At 49.6% G+C, this 22,619-nt stretch overlaps 1 protein-coding gene across 42 annotated transcripts in view; it reads left to right on the top strand.

The window, feature by feature from the left end:
- CACNA1C (calcium voltage-gated channel subunit alpha1 C) overlaps positions 1-22,619 on the top strand; it is a 735,566-nt gene that overhangs the window by 651,403 nt on the left and 61,544 nt on the right. For 15 of the 42 annotated variants that reach the window (XM_047742034.1, XM_047742043.1, XM_047742039.1 and 12 more), the window contains 2 exons: positions 9,159-9,242; positions 20,032-20,064. In XM_047742034.1, the coding sequence (XP_047597990.1) occupies positions 9,159-9,242; positions 20,032-20,064 (117 nt within the window). Of the gene's footprint in view, positions 1-8,469; positions 8,554-9,158; positions 9,243-20,031; positions 20,065-22,619 lie in introns of all 42 variants that reach the window. The other 27 variants (XM_047742037.1, XM_047742035.1, XM_047742061.1 and 24 more) reach the window with 5 other exon arrangements.

Below are 22,619 nucleotides of genomic sequence, written 5' to 3'. Positions count from 1 at the left end.
CAAGCAATAGTTCCTTTTAAGAGTTCTATAGAAACTTAGACATCCTTTTAGGCTAGTGGGCTTTGATCCTTATAGAACCAAAGTTCCCTTTGTGTAATATTGCCTTAATTTTCCTTAAAGAAAATCAGAGGAAACTTAAAACTTTATGTCAGAAGATTCACATCTATACACACAATGTCATATTTTTATATATATATAAATGTAATATAATACTTATATATATTTTTTACACTAGGTATGTGTGTATATTTATATATATATAAAATCTCTGAATTTTAATGTAATGGGAAAAGTCTGTAATTAGTAGAAGAATTCATCACACATAAAAAATAGAGGTTAATGAAAGAATGAAAGAGCAAGATTATGAGACCTTGGAATAAAAACTTCAGTTATAACCGCCAGGCCTTATTTGCTTGTGGCACCCTGCATGTCTCCCAAAAGTCATACAGGACACGCCACAGTGCACTGGGCAGAACCGTCCCATGCCTACCATGAAATTTAGCTTCCTTGGCCCACCCACGCATTACTAAATGCCAGTTTTGCCCACCCTGAATCTTAGCGGTGCCCCCGCAGGTTCCCAAACACCCCCCTAGAGGGCAGTGCATGCCCCAGAGTGAGAACCAATGCCTTGGGCTAAAGTAGGACTTCATTCAGCCTCTTATTTAATTCTTGAAACATTTGAAATCTGTTTATCCAAATTATTAAGAAACCAGTGTCTCCCACCAGCAGGGGAACCCCTCAACCCAGAAAATCACCACATATGTGCGTTTCATTCAAAGGAGTAGAAAGGGAAGGAGAAGGAAGAAAGGCAGCAAGGCAGTGACATGTAACACCACAGCCCCCAGCCCCACCCTCTGGCTGCCAGCGGCAGCGGAGTCAAGAGGCACCTGCTGTGCGGGGTGTAGCTCCTGCCTGCTTCTTAGCAGTCTGATTGGTGAGTTGGCATTACCCTGATTATTATTTATTTGTGGAATGTCCACGGGGTACCTGATGCCGAACAGTGCACACAGACAGGCACAAATGGTCTTTGTCAGGGAGGGGCCTCCCCACCTTGGCTCTCATACCCAGGGATTTGCATATTGCTGCAACATTGTGACAGGTTTCTTTCCTGCCTGGCGCTTGAGAGCTTGGAAGTCACTATGAATGATAAAAAATAATTATATGACTTGCAGAAAGCCTTTGTGTGGGAAGGGTGGTATTAGCTATTACATTTAATTATTTAATGTGGAAAATTATTCACACTGTGTAAAGAAGCCCAGAAGAAAGTACGCTGTGGTTCCTTTCTCCAACCCTACCACTGAGAAGGAAACCGGAACTAACCGAGCTTGGGAGGGGAAGAGGGATCCCCAGACCCGTGGGGGCTTCGGGTCACCACTGTAGAGGAGGGGATCTTGCAGGAAGGCCACCGGCAAGGCCAGGAGAGGCAGTCTTCCATGGAGCGCTCCAACAGCCCCCAGCAACCAGCAGGCACTGTACTAGCTCAGGTTGTCCTCCCAAAGCCGGCGAGGGCTACACAGTGATTGTTCCTGTTAGGCAGAGAAGGAAGGCGGGGTCGGGGGGTGGCGCCTATGGAAACTCACCTGCACAACTCCAGGCACATCTCTGGAAGCAAACGCAGGAGTTCAGTGCATTCCCATTTTGCTCACTAAAGTGGATGCAGGTACAGCCTCTCACAACTGCAGGGGGGCCATAAGTGCCCCTTCACTAAGGAGGGCTCAGCCCCGGTTAGGTCAGGAAGGACATGGAGGGGACCGGTCAGATCTGGGTTTAGAGTGCTTTCCCAGCTGCCCTGGAGGAGGGAAGATTCAAGGCAGAGGGCACAGAGCTGTCACAAGTCCGAGTTCAGCCCTGGAGCAGAGGGGTGGGACAGCTCCTCCCCGTTCACCCACTTCCACCCACCCTTCTCCCATGGAGAGTGTCCGTGGTATTTCCACGGGACGCATCCATTCAGTGCCCTGGTCCTGGAGGGGACCTTTGCAGAAAGCAGCTCGAGAGCAGCAGGAAGCAGCTACCAGGATCCTGCCACCTACCCCCGTGCACACTGAGGCACAGAAAGAACCTTCTGAGGTCCCCAGAGGGAGCTTAGCTGATAACCCCCGTTTTCATCTGCTCCCGGGGGAGAAGGATGCCAGAGTCAGATCTGTTCAATCTTGTGTAGTCCCAGGTACCTAGTGAGTGCTCATTGTGTGTTGGTGAGAGAAAGAAATGAAAGAGGGCCTTTAAAATGTTCCTGGGGAGGAAAATCTTAATTTAAAAAAAATTGAAGTAAAAGGTGTCCAGTTCCAAGTGCATGTTCCTCTGACAATGTCAAGAGCAGCCCCATCACCGCCACCCACCTGGGGCCTTGTCTCCCCAGGGGTGTGGACTCAGCCCCTCACGCGGGCTGGCAGCCTGCTCCTGCCCCTCGTGTCTGCTGTACGCCCATTCTCAGTGCAGCCTGAGACTCCAGGAGCCCCTGAATGACCACATCACAGGGGAGAAACTGACAGAGGAAGACAGAAGCCTCACTCCCTCCAAGGCTGCCGGGAACCTGGAGCAGCTGTGTGCTCCCGTCATGACTTCTCCATTAGATGCCACTAATCTCCATGATTACTATTATGTCTAAATGACATCCTAACGTAATACAATTCCTATTATCTCTGCTTGGTGTCAGTTACCATTGTGTTCCATGAGATTCCATGAGATCTACTCTTGGCCCCTCCGCTAAGCTGCCAGCTGCACTCAGCACCTCTCCCTGGTTCGTTCCCTCTCCCCCCACATCTTGGTCCCACCACCTGGACCCCAGGAGAGACCAGGGCTTCCAAGGAACTGGACACTGCCTCCCCAGCCACACCAACCGCCTCTGCTTCGCCTTTTGCCTCATGTGCCTTCTCTCAACTGCTTGCTCACTCAAGCAGGGGCTCTTGTTCTCCTTCAGGGAACTCCCCCCACCACCACCCCAGGTTGAGGATGAGCCATCGTGGGTCCATCCCTTGCATTCTAGGCCCTGCTTCCATCAGGTGTCCTGACCCTTCCTCCAGCTTTGTGTGGATTCCCTGCTTTCCCCTGCAATGCCCAGGCCCGCCTGGGGCTCTGCGTCTTGCACCTCCTTTCAAGCTTCCTTCCACTCCTTCCTTATACTCCTTTCTCCTTCTCCCCATCTCCCACCATCTGCGTGGCTTTTCCTAACTCCTCCTTCCCTCCTTCACTCTGCTCCTGTCTTCTACCTTTCATGACCTCCCCCAACCTGCCCTTCTCGCCTTTTGCTTCTCGCGTGACGCCTCAGTCCCTTTGGTTCTCTGGCATCTCTGCATCCTGCAGTTGGCTTTTCCCTCCCTCTGAGACTCCTCCTCCCTGGCCTTTCTTTGTCTCCATTCCAGCACTTCTACCTCTCCTCTCAGCTCAGGCCTCTCAGGTTGACACTGAGCCTGGCAACACTGTCTGGGGCTCCAGGTCCCTGGAAATAAACACCCCCAGACAGACGGAAAGTCCAGGTCAGCCTCTCCATTGGGGCCAGGCAGGCTTCCTCATCACCTCCTCGGGGTCCTTTGCTTTACCATCAGAGGTAGATTCTGAAGATGGGCAGGCAGGAAGAGAGAAAAGGACCAAAAAAAACAAAAAAAACAAAAAAAAAAAACAAGTGATGGCAGCAAAACAAGTCTTAACCTCAAAAACCCCACCAACACGCAGCGTACTCCCAGTTGCACAGGTTTTCCTGCGATTCATTCTCACCGCCTACCTGTATTGTCTCTGAGATCACAGAGGAGGCCTCTGGGCTGGGCAGGAGAGTTGCTGAGGACCCAGAATTCAAGGGCAAAGGCACTTGTCTCTAACCTCTCCCTGGGATCAGAGGTGAGACCAGGCCCACTTGGCAGCCCACTCCTGTCCTCCTGGCCCTCCAGGCAGAAGGAGGGGGACCTGGTTCTCCCCCAGTGGCAAGTGTGGTTTCTTAGAACCTGGCAGTTAACTGTCCACAGGACCCTGCCTCTAACAAAATCTAGCCATGACAACATGCAAACTGTCATCAGTCTCAAAGTAGTACCAGCCAGATTTCCTCCGAGTCTCAATACAGGCACACTACTCACTAGTGACTCAAGATGGGCAGAAAAGGCCCTAGATGCTGGCGAAAGGTAAGCTCAGGATTCCAGAACCTTCGACTCTTCCCTCCTTCTTCCACACACCTGGGCTTTGCCTGCCCTTCCACTCAGTGTCACCCCCAAATGGAACGTGTGCTTAACTGGGAGAGAGGTAGACAACTCGAGTAAACCCCGACAGTCATCCAGACTCATTTACAGTTTACTTCAGGCCAGGCAAGTGCTTTACATGTGTTGTCTCATGTAATCCCCACTGTAACCCTATAGTTCTCCCATTTTACAGGTGGGGAAACTGAGGCACAAAGAGGTGACGTTATTTGCTCAAGAGTACCCAGCTTATTTAGTGCCAGAAGTAGAATTTGAACTGACAACCCACTTCCAGAGACCGTGCTCTTAATACTGCCTCTTTCAACTTGGAATAGCTTCAATGACGGAGGGGAATCAGGGCACAGAGAATCCAAAAGAGAGGAAAATCCGCAATTCCTGTGCATTCAAAATGTATAACATGGGGTTTTGTGGCAATTTTCCCTTCTACTAATGATTTGCTGAAGTTATGATCAGTTTTGTCTACATGTTCTCAACCTACTTCAGCCAGTGAGCGAAGGGTCAGCAGCCCCGAGAAGAATGGGTCATACGGATGGTCTAAGTAACTGCTGCTCATGGTGGGTTGGGGCACTCATCAGCCTGAATGGGTGCACAGAAGAGCATCCCCAGGAAAGCCAGAGAAGAGGCCCATCTTCTGAATTCATCCCCAGAGGCTGGGGATTTGGAAGGGGGAAAACCCATTAAATCTGCAGGACTTAAGGATGTCAAGGAAAAGCCTTTTCATCTCCCAAACACCATACCTTCTGGGTGATCAGCCCTGCTTGACTCTGGGGAGCTGGACATTAAGAGGTTTGGTTCACCATTTCAAGGAGGGCAAGGAAAACCCTTTCCCTAATCATGACTTCTACCCTACCGTTTGGGACCTCATCACCAGAGGATAGGTGTAACTGACTCTGGGTCAAACTGATTTCATAAAGGAAAAAGCCTATGATTTGTTTCCACCCTCCTTCTTCCATTACATCCCCAAAATCTGTATTACCTGTGGTTTCCAGCAAACGAGGTAGGCAAAAATGGTGTGTATGTGTGTGTGTGAGAGAGAGAGAGAGAGAGAGCGCGCACACTAAGCTCTTATACTCCAGAGAGTGCAGGGAAAAAATATTCTCCCAGGCCCTGCCCACTTAGGGATTTGACAAGGTGAAGTGTCTAAATGACGAGCACCTTGTTGTGAATGGGATGGGAGGAAGGACCGTTGAGAGTGGGAGGAGGACGTGGATGGAGGAAACAAAGAGCTGAAGCTGGGTCTGAAATTGTCTTCTTGGTCCAGCTTGGAGAATTGATGGCATTGTGGGACAGAGAAAACGGAAAGATGGGCGGATGGGTCAGGGTAAAAATCTGCCTCTTAAAGGGATCCTGTCACCTGCCCCCCTCTCAGCATGCTCCCTCACCCCTACATTCTCACTATGTGCAAATCTCCTCAGGCAGAGTCCAATAAGGCAACTGGTTGGTCTCTGCAGCCAGTGGAGACCCTGGCACTGGGCCGACCAGGTAGCTTGCCTGGACCAAAAGCCTCACCAGCACAGCCTGGTGAGGGCAAGAGCGAGGCACAAGGCTTTCGTCTTGAGAGAGCCCAACCCATGGGAGCCTGACATGGAAGGTTGGGAGAGGCTCCATGGTCAAGGAGGAGTGGACTAGTGTGTGTTTTCCCTCCATCTGCACATACACAAAGAATTCCCAGAGAAAGGGTGATGAGCGATGCCCAACTGGGAGGTTGACAGGGTCCCTTTCGGTGTCTGCCTTTCCCTGGTGCTCAACAGTTGACTAACCTGTGTGTTTATCCTGGCCTTTGCCCTACTCTCCTCCTTCCTCCCCTTTTTCTCCTCTTTCAGAGGTGTTGCAGACCAGGACGGCTTACCCATTTTGTTTCAGGTCTCTGGCGAATGAGAAGACTCTAACTCAACTTCCTTTCCTGAGCGCTGAGCCTTCCCCCTCCCTATCTCTCCTCTTGCCCGCACACCCAAATAATGTTTTGTTACCACATTTTCTAGGCTAGGTGCTGAACGTTCCTGGACTCTGCTCTGGCTGCTGTTTCTCTTCTTTCTCTTCCTTGATTCTGCCTCCCCTTCCCTTCTTAAATAGCTCTCCCCACAAAGACGGTCTTCCCATCGAAAGAGACCACCCCAGTATTTTCCAAATTCTAATTTTAAAACATATGCATATTTGTAGTTCATTTGGAGTCCTTCCTATTTACTTCCCTTCTTTAAAAATCAGCCTCTCCATTTGCCCTGTGAATAACATCTAAGAATCTGGGAGGGAATTGGTTATTTCCTGCTCATATCTTGTGACTTATATGGGAGAGAACAGTCTCCTTCTGCCTCCAGGACTCTAATATATTCAGAAATGATTCTGGGAAGCTAACAAGAAAGCCATGATTTCCAGTTGACCCTCACCTGACCCACGCCCTGGCCAACCTTTGCTTCTCCAGAGTCTGGCTGTCCAGAGTCTCCACCATGGCATTTCTGTTTTCTTTTGGCAGAAATGCCTGGGAACAGAGAGGCCCCTTTCCCTGTGACCTGACCTCCCATACTAAGAATAACAGCCCTAGGACAGCATGTCTTTGCGATCCCTCTGGAAAGAGGGCATGGCTGGGAAGTGGGGAAGTTAAGGGAACTAGATAGAGCCAGGAGGAAATGGAAGAACACAGGCTCTTGGCTCTTGTGAGTAAAAAAATTAAAAGGGAGAGTTGGCAGCCTTCAAACACTAGGGAAAGAAGTCTGGGGAACTCCCAAAGGACTCTCCACGCTTTCATACCCACTCCCCAACCTCCAGAATCCCATCTCCTGAAAGCCCCAACTAGTGGCTCAGAGAATAGGAAAATGTGCTGGTCTTGCTGAACAAATGTGTTCCAGCCCTGTCTGGTCTCCTTTGCAGAATATTTCCTGAAAAAGTGAAGAAGCAAATGTACTTTTTGAAAGAAGACAAGTAACTTTAGCTAGGTCCTTTCCTTTCTACTCCTGGGGAATATGACTGTCCTGTTCCCAGGGTCACCTGAACTGTGAGCCTGTACCCCTGTGTGGCCACAGGGCAGTGTTCTCTAGACTCCCACACCTCTCAGAGAGGCAGATGGCCCAGACCCGAGACACCTGTCCACTCTGTGAAGGGTCCACCTTCCCGGGACTCCTGGGATCCTCTAGGAAAACTGGGACAACATCTTCCTTGGTTGACCAGTTGTCCAAGACCTCAGAAAAGTCTTTCAAAAGCATCTCTTCCTTTCTCCAAATATGGTGGAACACAATTGAAGTCCAAGTATACAGGGTGAAGTGGTAAAGTCAGCACACAAGTCTTAGCCCCTTGGTGCCATGGCACAATTGCTTCTACTCCCTTCTTGCAAAGACTATGTCCCCATACCATCTACCCAGTCTCCCCTATCAATCCAGTTCTCAGATTTGATAATTTCATTCCCTCTGGGTGGCATTTGCATGTCATCAGGGACTCTACACCAAATTAGTAGACGTTAGGAAAGAACCTAAGGGTGGTGCATAGTCTATGCCCCCAAAAGCACTGCCTGGGGCTGTATCTGACACGACTGAGCTGTAAGATTTACCTGGACTCTGTCTCCTTTCAGTTCATAAAACCTCTGCCAAGACAGCACTGTCCCTGGAAACACCAGGGCATGGCCAGTGCTAGAACAGTGGTGACCGTTGATTCTAACTGCAAAGAGTCCAGCATAGATAGTATTGTTTTAATGATGCAGTCCTCTCATTATTCCCAAGCTTTAGATGAGGTACCACTGAGTCCAGATGACCTGGCCATCATTCGGGACCACACTGCTGTGGTTTTCAGGTCTTTGGAATTCCCAGACCATCCCTAGGACCACATCCCACTCACCTTGGGGGGAGGGGGGTAGTGTCACACACCTGTGTCCCTCCCTACCTCCAGAATGGCCCTTCTGATGGAGGGGAGCCAGGGGCATAGGAGACGCTCAGTGGGCACTGAGAAGAGAGTCCATCCATATCCCTGCACCACTGTGACTGGCACTGCCTGCCCCCCATGCCCACCCCTGCCCCCCACTGTGGGAAGCAGAAAGAGCCTTTTTGCAGGAGGGTGGCGTGGTGGGATGGATCTGGAGGAAGGGGGGCCAGGTGACCCAGAGAGGGCGGGGTGGGGAGGGTTGGACCAACCGCCTCCCAGCCACCTGCTTCCCTCTTGGGCTCCTGGCCACAATACGGGCGTTCACGACTCCAGCAACAACACTGAGGTGCCCGGATGGTGATTCTGATGGTGATGTTGCTCTGTTCTTGTCTGTCTAATATTCCTTTTTAATCCCCATCCTGCCTGCCCCTCCCTTATGTAGGGTTACTTTAGTGATCCCTGGAATGTTTTTGACTTCCTCATCGTAATTGGCAGCATAATTGACGTCATTCTCAGTGAAACTAATGTGAGTATGACTCTGCCCTCCCCAGGAAGCCTCCTCCTTCCTCCTCTGCCTCCTCTCTTTCCCCTTTCTCTCACTCTCTCTCTCTTTACCTCCTTTTATTTGTTTGGTTTTTTAATTTCCTGTTTTTACCCCCCTCCAGTCATGCTTTTTATTGAACCTGCCGTCGTCTGTGGGGGAAAAAAAGTGGGAGCTTCTCCTCCTTTTTTTCCCGCTTGGCCCAGCTCTGCCCCATGGCGCTGGGCCCAGGGGCCTGGAGCTGAATGGAGGAGGGGCAGGTGCGGGGGGCTGCCCGGCCCCCTCCCCGGGCGGCCTCAGCCCAATGGATCCTTGGTACTAACCCAGCTTTTGTCAGGCCTCTCCGCCCTGTGAGAACCAGGTTGCCCAGGTTTGAGCCGCCAGAACTGTAGAGTGGTAAGAGAGTATTTAATATGCCCACGTAACCTCTTTCTTTTCTCATTTTTTTTCTCTTCTCTCCTTTCTTTCATGCTTTTTTTTTTTTTCATTTTTTTCCTCTTCCTTTTTGTTTTGTTTTTCTCCTTTGTTGTTGGTTTTTTTTTTTTTCTCTCTTCTCTCTCTCTTTTCCTCGGCTTCTCTGCCCCATGCAGCACTATTTCTGTGATGCATGGAATACATTTGACGCCTTGATTGTTGTGGGTAGCATTGTTGATATAGCAATCACCGAGGTAAACGTAAGTACATGGCGTCCGTCCCTAACTGTCCGTGCCTGCTCTAACACTCATTTGTCTTTTCCCGGGTTCATTTTTTTTTTCTTCATTTTATGTTCTCCTCCCCACCTCCTTATTTTCATTTTGTTCATTTTATTTGTTTGTTCAAATTGGTTTAAAGGATTTTTTTTTCTCCTTGTCTCTTTATTTTGAATTTTTCTGGGGTTTTTTTGTTGTTGTTGTTTTGTTTTTTTAACTTTTGGAACGAGTTAGGCCTCCCTTTTCCTTTTATGTTCTGATTGCTGCCTCTTTTCTCTCTCCCATTCCACTCAGCCTGGCATGACTCACACTGTATAGAAGGAAGCAGCAAGGGGAGCCAGAGAGTGCCGGAATGAGGGGACAGTCACAACTTCTGGGCAACAGCTGAGGCAGGGACCCCAACCTCCCTTCACCCCCACCTTCACCTTCAGACTGCTCCTTACCCTGTCTTCCCTTCACCCCCATGGCTCCCTGGAAAGGAGCTCTCTCCGGGTGGACCACTGAACCTGAGGCGTCTCTGGAGTGGCCAGAGAGCCAGAGCGCTGGGCGGCCCACCCGGAGGTCTTCCCGGGGGCGGGGGCCTTGCCTCCCCGCTCTCTGTGGAAGTGGCCTCTGGATGAGCACCTCACTCCCACACGAAGCTGCCCAGAGAACGGACTCTCGCACCCACCCCGTTCTCTCCCTGCTCCCTGAGCCCCTCACGACCCCACCCCTGGCTCCCTGGCCTCAGACAGAATCCCAGTGCCTGGCCCGGGGCCTCCTGCCATCTTCTCCCGAGCTGTCTCCTCCTATACAGTTCCTTCCAGTCCCTGCACATGTCTTTTTGTTACCTGGCATGTTGAAACCTTCTCTCTTTATCTATAGGCAAGCCCTCTGGCAGTTAGTCTTTAACATGTGTTGTTTAATTTTTTCATTTTTATTATTTTTCCTTAATTAAGAGACTTGGTAATGTTTGCACAAACCTCTGATGCACTGAACCATTGAATAATAGCACGGAGCAGACGCTGTAGGGTTTTGATCTAAGATGTTTGAATCTACCCTACCAACTGCCGCACCCCCCTACTGCATCCTTACCGTCCCCCTGCCGGCTCCCTATTTCGCTCCCAATCAGTTGAACTGACATGTTATCTTATTTGCCTGATTCCCTTGACTGGAAGCCCATCTGCCCCCCACTTCCAGCACGTGGACATTGGAAGGAGCCTATTGCGCTTTCCCTCCCTCCCCCTCCCATCGGCCTCTCATACCCGCCCTGCTCACCCTATAGCTATAGATTTGATGACCCCTCTGTCTCTGAGATCCCCCTGGGTTGTCTTTGTCTCATGGTGTGTGTGCGTGCGTGCGTGTGTGTGTGTGTGTGTGTGTGTGTGTGTATACACACTGTCCCTTGACTTCTCCCAGGAAAACATCAGATCATTAAAATAAAAAAAAAAAAAAGTCTAGCTTCCTCCTCATGCTCTGCACCTCCCCTCCCTCGAAGGCCCCTCCCCGTCCCTCACCAATCTGGGCACCCTCTGAGCCCTACAAGTGTCCATCAGGTGATACTCAGGGCCAGGAGTCATCCCCGCATTTCTAATGGCCAACGCCTTTGTGCTTGCTCAGAGCTCAGCCCGTGCACTGCTCTCAACTGAGGGAGTGTGTGGGATGGGGGATAGGGAAGAGACAGAGGGTACAGGTCCAAACAGGTCCGGGACTAGGAGCCCGGTGGCAGGAAGATGTAGAAAGGTGATAGCAAACTGTTCCCCTCGATACAGTCCCGAGGTTGTGAGGGGGTCTTTTGTGGTTCTCGCCGTTGTCAAGGCCTGAACCACTCAACCTGCCATTTTCTCCCAAACTATTGCTGTTCTTAAATGAAAAACAAAGCAAAAAGGAAGAAAGTGGCCAGGGTATAAGATTTCTACTGAAAGAGTGGCTATGTGGGGGCTAGAGGGGGTATGCAGGGCGAGAAAGGAGCTTGAAGTCATCCTGCAGATCCTTATGTTTGTATAATGATTTTCTACTTACAATTCACCTGCGCGTACGTGTATCTCAGGTAACTCTTACCTGCCCTGTGAATTTAACAGGCAAGAATCATCATCCCCAGCTTGCTGACCCTAAAGATACTGATGGAGAGATTTAAGTGCCTTTCCGAGCCACACAGCTGGAACCCAGACCTCCTGCTAAGCCCATTCACTTTGCCCTAGACCATAGTCCCTGTCTTTTCAGTCCAAGATGCCTTTAATAAACACATACATCTCACATAACCCCCTCGACGGTACTCCCCCCAACCAGGATTCGATCAGCCCTTAGGTCCTGTAATTTATATTTCCAGTAACCATACAGGTTCTTTTCCCATTTTCAAAGCAAAAGATTATGTATCAGACCTCCTTAGAGTTCTGATACAGCTCAAGCTCCTCCAGCCTCCCTCCATCCCTAGCTGGGATTCTCCTCACTCCTCCAGGCTGAGGGATTTGTTAAAAGTCATACTGAAGGGTTGTCTGGGGATTAAATGGGGACAGTGCGTGTGCTGGAGAGCAAGAGGAGGTGTCCCAAGACCCACCCCCAGCACAATGATTGGCTTCTGAGCCAAGAGACTAACCATAATGTCACCCATATCCCGAAGGCAGTGTGGGAGAGGAAGTCAGAACTTCTTCCTGGAGAAGTTAGCGAAATGGTGAAGACTTGGTTTCCTCATCTGTCAAAGGAATGTGATGATTTTTCCTGCAGTGTGTTTGGAGACTGAAATAACAGCATCTATTTTAAAACTCTGTGGAACTGTAAAGCACTACTCAGTGGGAGACACTGTGGCTCCCAAGTGTGGCACCCAAGCAAAGGACATTTTTTCCAAAAGCCCTCCTAGAAGAGCTGGGAGGGTCCTTACTTTCCCGGATGTGGTTAGACTTTAGAGTGTGGTCGACAGGTTCAGCCAGATGAAAGTAAGCACCGAGTATGTGCCCAACCCCAGCCTCAAGAGGCCCAGGCCATGAGCACAGGCCCGGCGCAACCCTGCCCTCGGGCAGCCAGTATGGTGGATGACAAACTAAGAAGCAGTGATGCCTAGTCTCAGAGGCAGGTCCCTCCACCACGTGGCTCTGCCTTCAGGTCACTAGTAGCTTCTAGGTCTAGACGCTCTCTGGTGTGAGGAAGTTCACAGTGCCAGGGTGGTTTCCTAGGGTGCTGCTCTAGGCCTTCCCAGAACATTCTAATCAGACTGTCATCACAAGATATCCATTCCCAGACATATGTTCTATTTGGCAGGAATCCACGCTTTCAGCGTCAGAGGAATCCATGAGGGCTTTTCACCTGTCACTCATCATCTTTGACTCTTTTAAGACTACAGAAATCAATTCTCATTTCCCTCACCAAATCCCAAATTTACTCCAACTGCCCTCAAACTGTCCCCGCAATTTATACTCTTGTCCTTGCAAATGCCTTCTCTTCCCTCCTTGCCTTCACCAGTAGGCTGTGGCGCCCCCTCCCTCTCAGGAAACGGGTTCTCCACCCATCCCAGGCCATCGCTTCTTCATCCCACTGCATTTATGGTCTCACCTTCTGTGTGTGTCAGGCACTATCTCAGGCACCTAGGATACATCGGTGGCAAAATGAAAGCCCCTTCCTCATGAGCTGGCATTCCAGGGTAGAGGGAAGAAGCAGACGATGAGCCATACGTCTAGAAAATAGGAATATCATACAGTGGGCTAAATGATGATCAGTGCTTCAGAAGAAATTATGTCACATTAGAGGGATCAGAGGTAGCGGGGACAGGGAAGGCAGGTGCAGTGTCCAATAAGATGGGCTTTTCTGAGGAGGGGACATGGCATGGAGCAAAGGTATGAAGGCAATGAGGAGCTGCGTGCAGATATCCGGGAGAGGAGCTTCTGGGCAGAAGCAGCCGCCACAGTGGCTGGAGCACACAGAGCAGGGGCACAGAGAGAGGCGACTGGACAAGGGACAGGATTCTGGCTTTTACACTGAACAAGAAGGGAAGACACCAGTGCCTTTGAGAAGAGCGGTCCCACGGTCTGACGCATTTCTAAAGGACCACCTTGCTGCCTTTAGGACTCAGGGGTGGAAGCCAGAACAGTGCTCAGAAGGCAAACGCAGGAACCCAGATGGGAGGCGAGGGGAGCTGGCCACAGAGCAGGAGCACTGGAAGTGGTACCAAATGGTCAGATTCTCAATCTGTTGTGAAAATAGAACAGTATCTCCTGACAGACTGGATGTGGGTGTGGGCAGAAGAGGCATCCAGAATGGCTCGGGGGGCCTCATCCATGAATGTTAGAGATGAGATGACATGGAAGGCCAGGGGCAGGAAACAACTCACTCATTCTCACAGTTTGCTAATAATAGCAAGGCCAACCGAGAAGCTGGCCGCTGACTCCCCATCAGGTGCGTTAGTGTAGGTGATGTAACCAGACATCGTCTATATATATGACAGTGGTCAGTGTGGCCAAAGCTGGCCCTAAGGGAGATTAAATCAAGACTGGTGGTCTCAGGCTAAGTTGGGTGGGGTGGGACAGACTTGATCCTTGACACCTCTTTACGCCTCTGTTTCCCTTTGTTGGATCCCTTCTTCTGTTGCTCATGGATCTCCCTCCGTGCCCCCTTCCCACTTTCAGCACCACCCCCAGCCCCACAACAAAACTCATGGCGACCATGGGACCTGTTTCCAATGTACTAATTCTTACTAGGGTGGTAGTGGCTAAGTAAACTACCCTTCCAAAAAGAACCATTGCCCTTAAAGAGAAGGCAGTAATGCTCAACCTAAAGACTGGAGATCTGGGACATCTGGTGTGTCTAATGTAAGACTTTCGGGAACATGACACCTGAGTGAGAGAGTCTCTACCCCCATCCTCCAGCTTCTCTACAAAGGCAGTTTTCTACTCTGCTTGGAAATAAAGCCGGCCTCTGGAGATTTAGCAGTGTGTCTGACTATGAGCAGTCTAGCTGGCAATGCAGGAGTCATTTCGAAAGTTCCCAGGCCTCTGCAAGGTGAGGCAAGGCTTGCTGTGTGGGCGGCCGACCACAGAGCACTGTGAGATCAGCTGCGATAAGAAGTCAGGCCTGATAAAGTGGCCTGGTAGACAAGCTTTTCCAAAGCTGTGACATTAAGAAGTGCCCTGCAGGTTTGACCTGAGAGGTCCATGGGAACCTCTCTTTGTCTGGACATCCTGGTTGGTTCTTAATTCAGCCTGCATTGGATCACCTGAGTGTTTAGGCCATTATTACCCAGCAAGACTCATCTGCCCTCTGCCTTCTGCCTCCTTCACTTTCTCTTTTCCTCTAATTTTCTTCCCTTTCCTTCCCTATTCTCATCTTTTCTGTCCACACACAGCCCTCTCCTTTCCCCTAAAATAGAAGAGTGGAAGGAAGCTGTCACAATACTCCCTTGGTTTGGCCAGACAGCCATCTGGGCCTAGCCAGTGTCTGTTGCTTTAGTTCCCACAGGCTAGCAAGCTACTGTCAGTGTGGTTGCCAGAAAGCTGCAAGCAAAGGGATCTAGAACATTCCATGAGCTGGAAGAGAATGTGAGAGATCTATGCCCCAGGTGGGTTCAAAAATGCCCACGAATACCACTAGAAGGTATAGCCTGCACCATTTACTCTTTCTATTTAGTGTGTCTTTTCTTTTAGTAATACTCTTGTTCTCTGTCCCCCTTTCTTCTCTGTCCTTCTGGGCTTCTATGTTCTCTCTCTCTCTCTCTCTCTCTCTCTCTCTCTCTCTCTCCCTTTCTCTCTCAAAGAGAGTTCATTGATGTTGTTATCGTTGTTGACAAAGTGATTTCATTCATTTATTCTTCATGGGTTCCTTCTGTTTGTCATTTGAGTGAAGGATACTGGTTGTCCTCCCCAAGGGAAGATAAAACTACCTTGACCATTTCATCACTCTTGTTTAGTATGAATTATTGGGGGGTAATAACACCTGGGGAGCCATCAGGCTCCAGGTGACTAACACAGTGACCCCTGAGGCTAACCATGTGAGCTAGCCACTGGGCAGCTAATAACAGTGGTCACCACTGTCCACCTTCTGCAGTCTAACCCACAGAGACTGGAGGAGCAAGAGTGAGCCAGGAACCAGCAACCCCCATGCTCTGCCTCTCCACCAGTTCCCTTGGGGCCAAAGACCTTAAAGGAAGTTCCAAAGAGGCATTTCAACTGTGTGTCTATAATCACAAAGATTCAAGAAGGGCCCTTTTCCTTCTGACTAGAATTTTACCATGGGAAACAGATGCAAGCCAGGAGGTCTCCAACATGGTGGACAGGTGGACAAGGGAAAAGAGAGGCTGCTCTTTCCACTGCCTCATCTTTGGGCTCTCTTTCATTTTTCCCTGCCCTTTTCTGTGCAGTGTTTCTGCCTCCCTTGTAATCCCCCCTTCTTTCCTTTTCCTTAGAACCCCCCTCCACAGATCCATCTCCAAAGACCAAAGACCTCCTCCACAGACCAAAATGGAAATTCTATCTAAGAACTGCTTTCAACTACCTATAATTCCTTCCTTTAAGGACTCTGAAAGCCATTGCCTTCTACCCTCAGCTTAAATTTGAAATCTGAAAGCCATTGCCATCTACCCTCAGCTTCTGTGTATCCGAGTTGACCTGTGCTTATTTAAGCTTTGCGTCTCCCTAGCAAAGAAGTTCTTCATGCAACTTCAGAGGATTTCTAGTTTTATAACATATTTTACTTTGGCCTTCTTAAAATTCTCTCCCCTGCTGCCATCTCTGGTGGCTCTAAGATTCAGCATCTCCCACCTCCTCCACATCTATAGGGCCACAGTTTAGTTCCTGGTTGGAAGAGGAGATAAAAGGATAATGAAGACCTCCCCATCTTAACCTACACTTGACCTACACTTCCAGACCATGAAGGTGGCGTCAACGTCTCTTGAAGCCCCTGACCCTTGCCTCTCTTCATGTGTACCAGACTGATAATCATCCTACCAACTTAGATAACTGGACTTTCACTAACAAAACCCCAACCTCTCAGCCTTCCACCATCCCACGACACTCTTGTAACTGAACCAGACTTCCTGTCTTGCAGATCAAACTGAGATGAGATTAGAGGCAATGAATGCATAAAATGGAGTTTGGGGAGTAGGGAGGGATGCCAGCTGGACCCAGATCTTCATGTGGTCTGAAATGGAATTTATATTTGATCTACTCCCTAAGTTCTGGACAAGAGTACTTTAAAAAAAAAAAAATCAACAGCTCTGTAGCAGGGCAGCTAGTAAAAGACTTACGTGCTCCTGTGACGTTGTTTTAACTCATGTTCCAGAGGAATGTAGAATTTCAGTGACTCTAATATTATACGCATTGTCTCAATGGCACCAATGGATTGTGCAGACCTGTTCTGTGGGGCTTGTTCATGACCTAGCCAAGAGCCAGCCTTCCCTGGAGGGAATCAGAAGGTAACCTGCATTTAATATCCTAGAAGACAGCTTGGTTGAATATTACAGCCTAGATATCTACTACTTAGCCTTTAAGCCCTACTAATCCTTGCCTCCTGGCTATGTGAAAGAAAGAGAGAAAGAAAGAAAGAGGAGGGAGGGAAAAAGGAAGGAAGGAAGGAAGGAAAGGAAAGGTAAGGTCTCCTTTTTATATGGTTAAGAGCTATTTTTCAACAATCTTTTAGTTCACCAGAGACTATGTAATGTTAACAACTGGAAAAATCCCCTCCTCCATCCCCTCTCTTCACCAGCCTCTGATGCTTCCTGAGTTTCATCCTTCAGTGTCTTATGCATGGTCTAAAGATGGTCCCCCAATGAAAAGGAGCAGTGAGGACATTCCAGAAACTAAGACTTCATCCACTGAGTGATAACTTTTCATTTGATCCTGTACTTAATTCAGAAAGACAGTTTTTGAGAGAATATCTCCTATTTGCTGCCCAATGCCACTCATGTTGTCATTGCCAGTTATACCAAACCTAGGTAATGTGTAAGTATAGAGAAGTAAGGTAATTGGGTTTTCCTTTCAATCTGCCCTTAGCCTGTTAGCTGGAACCACTAGCCAGGACTCATTCTGAAAATGTTCCACCTCTGCCTCACCTTATTTCATTTATGCCAATCACACAAACAAATTAAGTTAATTGCCCAATATCTTTAAACCCCTTGGAAACTGCCAGATCATTAGAACAGAAAGATGAAATCATTGGCCGCTCAGTGCCTACCATGACTGGGTAGAACACCATAGGAAGACTCGGCCAGAATGTTCAAAGTAGGTAAGCAGCTCTGCTGGCTCCATCTAGAAGGGTAGTATGGGTGGGTCCCCAGGCTCAGGGGCATGAGTCTTTAGGGAATCTTTCTGCCCTTCTTCCCCAGGAGAACCACAGAGAAGGAAACTATAAGCTACCTCAGGGGGACTGGAAACAAATCTGAGAAAGGGTCACAGGTGAAGGGTGTGAGTACTCTGGGCTACCAGCCATTTCTGAATTTAGCTCAAAAAGTAGAAGCGGCACTAGGTGGTCTTTTAAGACAGGGTACCAGGGAATCCCAGAGAGTGGCAAACAGCACAAACATGGCTCTGGGCTAAAGGTGCAGATGCCCAGACCCAGTGGGTCCAGTCTCCCCTTCTAGCTCACCAAGGGATTCCACTTGCTTCCGGGCAGGATACCAGAGACTGGAATGACTGCACAAGAGCATCTAGGAAATGTCCTTATGGGGTTGGCAGTGTGTCAGTAGACTGTGGCTTCTCTGAGGGCGAGGGCTCTACGTTATGCTTTTTCCTATCGTTTCCACTTAGAAATCACCCAGTGGTTGCTTTCTGATTTTATTATGAATGGTTAGTTATTTTTGAGATCATGGATCTTATGAACATTGTTATTCAAATATAAACAGGCCTACATGAGACATTGATAAATACTGCTATAGCAGGTCAAAAGTGCCCTCTGAATAGCATAGCTTAAGGCCCAAGAAAGAAAGTAGTCTGTTACTCTCCAGATTCTCCCAAAGTGAGACTCTTAGGAGAGCTATCATTACCTGCGCTGGGAACCCCAAGTAGGAGTCCCAGAGAGCCCCATCCTTCCTCTCTCTACTGCCCTCCTTGCTCCTCTTGATTTCTTAACTCCTACTACAGAGCTGTATCCTAAGGATTCTCAGTACATCTTATTAAAATACTAAGATATAATCAAGGTTATTAGAATACATGGACACAAATGGGTTCTCTAAATTGTCTTTCTGGTCCTGTTCTGGATGGGGGTCAACCCAGAGGACTCTCTTAGGAGTGATGGGGAGCTTTGACAGTTTTCAGGATAGATCCAAGAGGAGAGCAACAGCCCAGGCCTGCTGGGAACTCTTCTGATGCCCTGGCATTGCATGTACTATAGATTTGTCTCCGTCTGACCCTCACACTCCCTCCCCTACTGAAGCTCTAGAAACACAGAACTCCTAAGCTATTAAGACGGGAGGACAAGCACTCAAGCAGCTAGAGATATCTTCCGTGTGTGGTTGTGTGTGTGTGTGTGTGTATATACGTGCATCTGAGTTTCTATGTTCTTTCTCAGCCTGCTACCCAAATTCTAGTGATTCCACAGGCTTCAGGCCTGTGGACTGACCTGGCAGCTGGTATTCCTCCTGAAGCAGAAACCAAGATCTAGAATGTGCTCTCTAAGGGACTGGAGAGGTGTCCCTCCCCTTCTCTTCCCTTGCCCCACCCTTTATCTCCATCATTCCCGAATAAGGTCATCTTACCAATTTGCTGTAGGGAAGAAAAGGAATTTGCTGAGAAATTCATTAACAAAGAAGTATTTTCAGTCTGCAAGTAAATGTCTAGTTGTGCACATTTCCATCCTTCAAAACTTCCATTACATGTTTTCCTCGTTTATACCTTAAAAACAGAAACACAAGAGCAACCATCTGAAAGTGGAGGGTAAAAGCAAAGTCAGGACCTTCTAGAAAGAGTTAACAGCTCAAAATGATCAGGACCAATCAGGAGCTGAGCTCTGATCAGACCAATCAGGAGCTGGAGCCCAAAGCATAGGAGAACCTTCCCAGATACGGGCTCAAGGAACGGAGATGGATGTGGGATACTCACTAGTGACCGGTTTCTTCAGCTCCTGCCTCAAAATGAACTCAGCAGTCAGACCCATGAGAACAGCTATTTTGGGTGTTAATAATAACATCCTTAATTATGTGCAGAGCTTTAAATGTAAGAAACATTGTTTCACACCAATGAGCCAGGCTCTCCACACCTATAGACTAGTAGCTGAGAGGGGTCATTTCCCTCCTGAACCTGAGCTTGAGGACTAGCCCTGATACAGAAGAGCTTGAGGACCACCTCTTTGGGGACTCCTCAGTGAAAACTAAAACTGAGTTTTCCCCTCAAATTCAAGGGTCATTTTCCTTGACCTCCTTTGCTCACAAATGTTTGGGCAGGGACATGCACTGGGACATAAGCAAAGCCTTTCTCCTCCAGCTGGCAATGCTTGGGGTGAGTTAAAATGCAGAAAGTGCAACCCCTCCAAGGTTATCTTAGGACGCATAACTCATTTTAGGGGAAAAAAAAAACCTACCCCCACAAAATTCAGAAGACCTCCTGTGTAACAAGCGCATGAATTATTTCATTCATGGCCAGCAATGGTCTTGAGTAGACAATGCCTTCGGGTCATCCCTAGAGAGGAGACCCATCTGTGCAGAGCCCACACTCACAGTGATGTCCCAGAACCTGCCAGGCCTGTGCTTTGTATTTCTTTCACTTGTTTCCTTTTGCCCTCTCCTGCCACGGTGTTGCTCCTGTGTTAGCCAAGACCTAGAGTACCAGGCATCTTCGTTGGAGACTCATTACAGCTTATTTCTATCTGCCTTTCTTTAAAGCCAGCTGAACATACCCAATGCTCTCCCTTTATGGTAAGACCGACCCTCCTGACCACGCTCTTAGCTTCTGTGACCCTCCTCTAACACCCCCACTCTCACCCACCCTGATGCCCGGCATCTCTGGGAACCCAGCCTCACTCCCACTGCATGTAGCCGCCATGTCTGTCCTGCACCTCGCCTGCCCGGTCATGTGTGAGCTGTGACGTGCTGTTGTGTAATGGTGTTCCTTTCCCTCCCTGAGCTTTCCTCTGGGTGATCATTCACTGTGATCTTGACCATCTAATGAGCCACCAGGAGAGAAGTGGACCCAAGGGTCTTTTCCTGTTAAACATTCCGAGGACTCCACGGTCTAAAGTCTCTAGCTTTAATCCGATGTGGGAAATTTGCAGTGGGTTCCCATGAGCGCCACGGTCAGGGGCTCTGCAGAAAAGAGGAAGGAGAGGGATGACCCAGGCAGGAGACAGAAAGTCAGGCGATGACTTCCACGAACCATCCAGTGTCTGTAACTACTGGCCTCCTGTGTGCTCTGAGTTTAAGGCCACAGTAAAAGGTTGTAAGCTGGAATCTATCACTGAGAGTGTGGCTGAACATCCAGGTATGAATTTTTCTAAATTCCTGAAGTTCGTTCAAATTAGGCTACACAGAAAAACAAACTCAGGGGTTTGATGGGAGCATTCCTGATATAGGACTGTGATCCGCTTTGCCTAAAGTGATAGATGCTGCCAGGTGTGACCTTGACGTCTCCTTAGAACAGGCTTCTTTAAAAATCTGCCATCACACATTTCAAAACGGAGTCAAGTGTGAGTTTTTAAAAGGACAAGTGAGTGGGTTGATTCCCTGAAAGTCAGCGGACGGGGGCAAGATTGGGTCGGCGAGTGGTGCTTCTTAACACAGTCCCTCCCAGCCTGGCTGGAAGGCCGCCCAGGAAAAGGCTGAACCTGGGCATCCTACCCTACTTCCCAGAGGCGGCCCCTGGGGTCTCCTGACTCCCTGCATTGTCATTTGTTTTTTTGGAGGACATTTCTGTGTCTCTGTAGAAATGTGTTTATCCTCCTAGAGTGTTAGGAAACTGCAGCTACTGGAGGGGGTGGGGCGAGTTTACGGGGTGGGGGATTTGAATCCAGCATGGAATTTAAACTGCACGCTTGACTTTTCTTTTTCAACTCGTCAAATCCAGATGCCCCTTTGGCACCAACTTCTCAAACTCTTGACACTCGCAGCTGAACTTCCCCACTTCAGCTTGTTCTTTCTTCTTTTTTCTCTTTTCCCAAACATGGTGGAACTGACAGCTGAGTTATAAAACCCTGAGCCTTCTCTGCCTACTCCTCTGGGGGAACACAACCTCCTTTTAAGGAAAGAAAATAGAATTTCAAGTAGATACATGGATGATAGAAATGCAGAGATTAAGGGCATCAAAGGCTTCAAATAGGCAGGCAGGGTAGGGCCCTGGGGTAGGACCAGGGCTACGGCTGGCTGTCCCTCCCGGGCTCCAGAGCAGCCTGTGGAGCAGCCCCCCACCCCAAGCCCACAGGTCACCCTGCCTGAGGGGAAAAGGCCCCCTCTGCAGATCTGAGGCAGCTCTGGTTTGAAACTCAAAGAGATACTGTGACTCTCCCCCAGTCTGGGGAGTCCAGAGAGTAGGAGAGACCCTTCCGGCATGGATTCTGCGCAGCCCTCCCAGGGCAGAACGAGGGTGTGCGGGCAAGGGGCAACCGCCTCTGGAGCTTTCCGCCACCCTCGTGGGTTTCCCGTAGGGAGCAAGAGTAAGATGGGTGGCCTCAGGAACCACTGGCCATGTCCGTGACAGTCAGCAGGCTACCAGGTTAGAACAAAGGGCCGCTGGGGGCCCTCAGGGGCACTGGCGCTAGTAGGATTTTCAGGGGGGGCAAACAAGGTGTGGACCTTGTCAGGGACGATTGGCCTGAAATGATTCAAAAGAAAGCAGAAAAGCAAGAAGTGGAGGGGCCTGCACAGATCCTCCCTGCCGGTGACCTGGAGACTACTCCTCCCTTGAGGGTCGCGTGGGACAGGATCAGTAACAGGAAGCCTGAAGGTCCGTTCTCTCCTGGTGCCAAAAGGGCTGGGTGAGCTGCACTAGCTCTGGGGAATGCGCGGAGGGCTCCCAGCACCAGCTTTCTGGCCAGCACGGGCTGGAGGAGGGTCGGGGGAGGTGGTCAGTCCGTGTTGTTCTCAGGTCTGGAGGCAGAGGGTGACAGGACAGCCCTGGCCTGGCACGTGCCTCAGCCCCAGGCCCTCCAGGTCCCACACGTTGAGGAGGGCCCTCGGCCAGCAGACTCCAGCAGCCCTTGCACCGGGTTCCTGCCTCCGCTTGGCTTGGCCCGGATCCAGTTCTTCCTCGCCTTCCCCTTGTCCCTGGGCTCCAGGACTACCCTGAGGAGATGATCTGCCCTAAGCAGAATCCTTCTGTCCTCCTACACCTGGACCCGGACTTATCTAGGGCTCGCTTCGAGTGTGCCTCCCACCCCTTCTAGGATCTCCCACAGTCTAGAAAGGGTTGGGGCCTCCCAGAAGCCCCACAACAGAGGGAAGTAACAGGGGAACAGCTTCAGCGTCTGAGGTGAGGAAAG

Source organism: Lutra lutra, chromosome 8 (genome assembly GCF_902655055.1).
Source record: "Lutra lutra chromosome 8, mLutLut1.2, whole genome shotgun sequence".
NCBI classification, from domain to species: Eukaryota; Metazoa; Chordata; class Mammalia; order Carnivora; family Mustelidae; genus Lutra; species Lutra lutra.
Note: the sequence above shows the minus strand (reverse complement) of the source record. Positions and strands in the feature narration are given on the sequence as shown.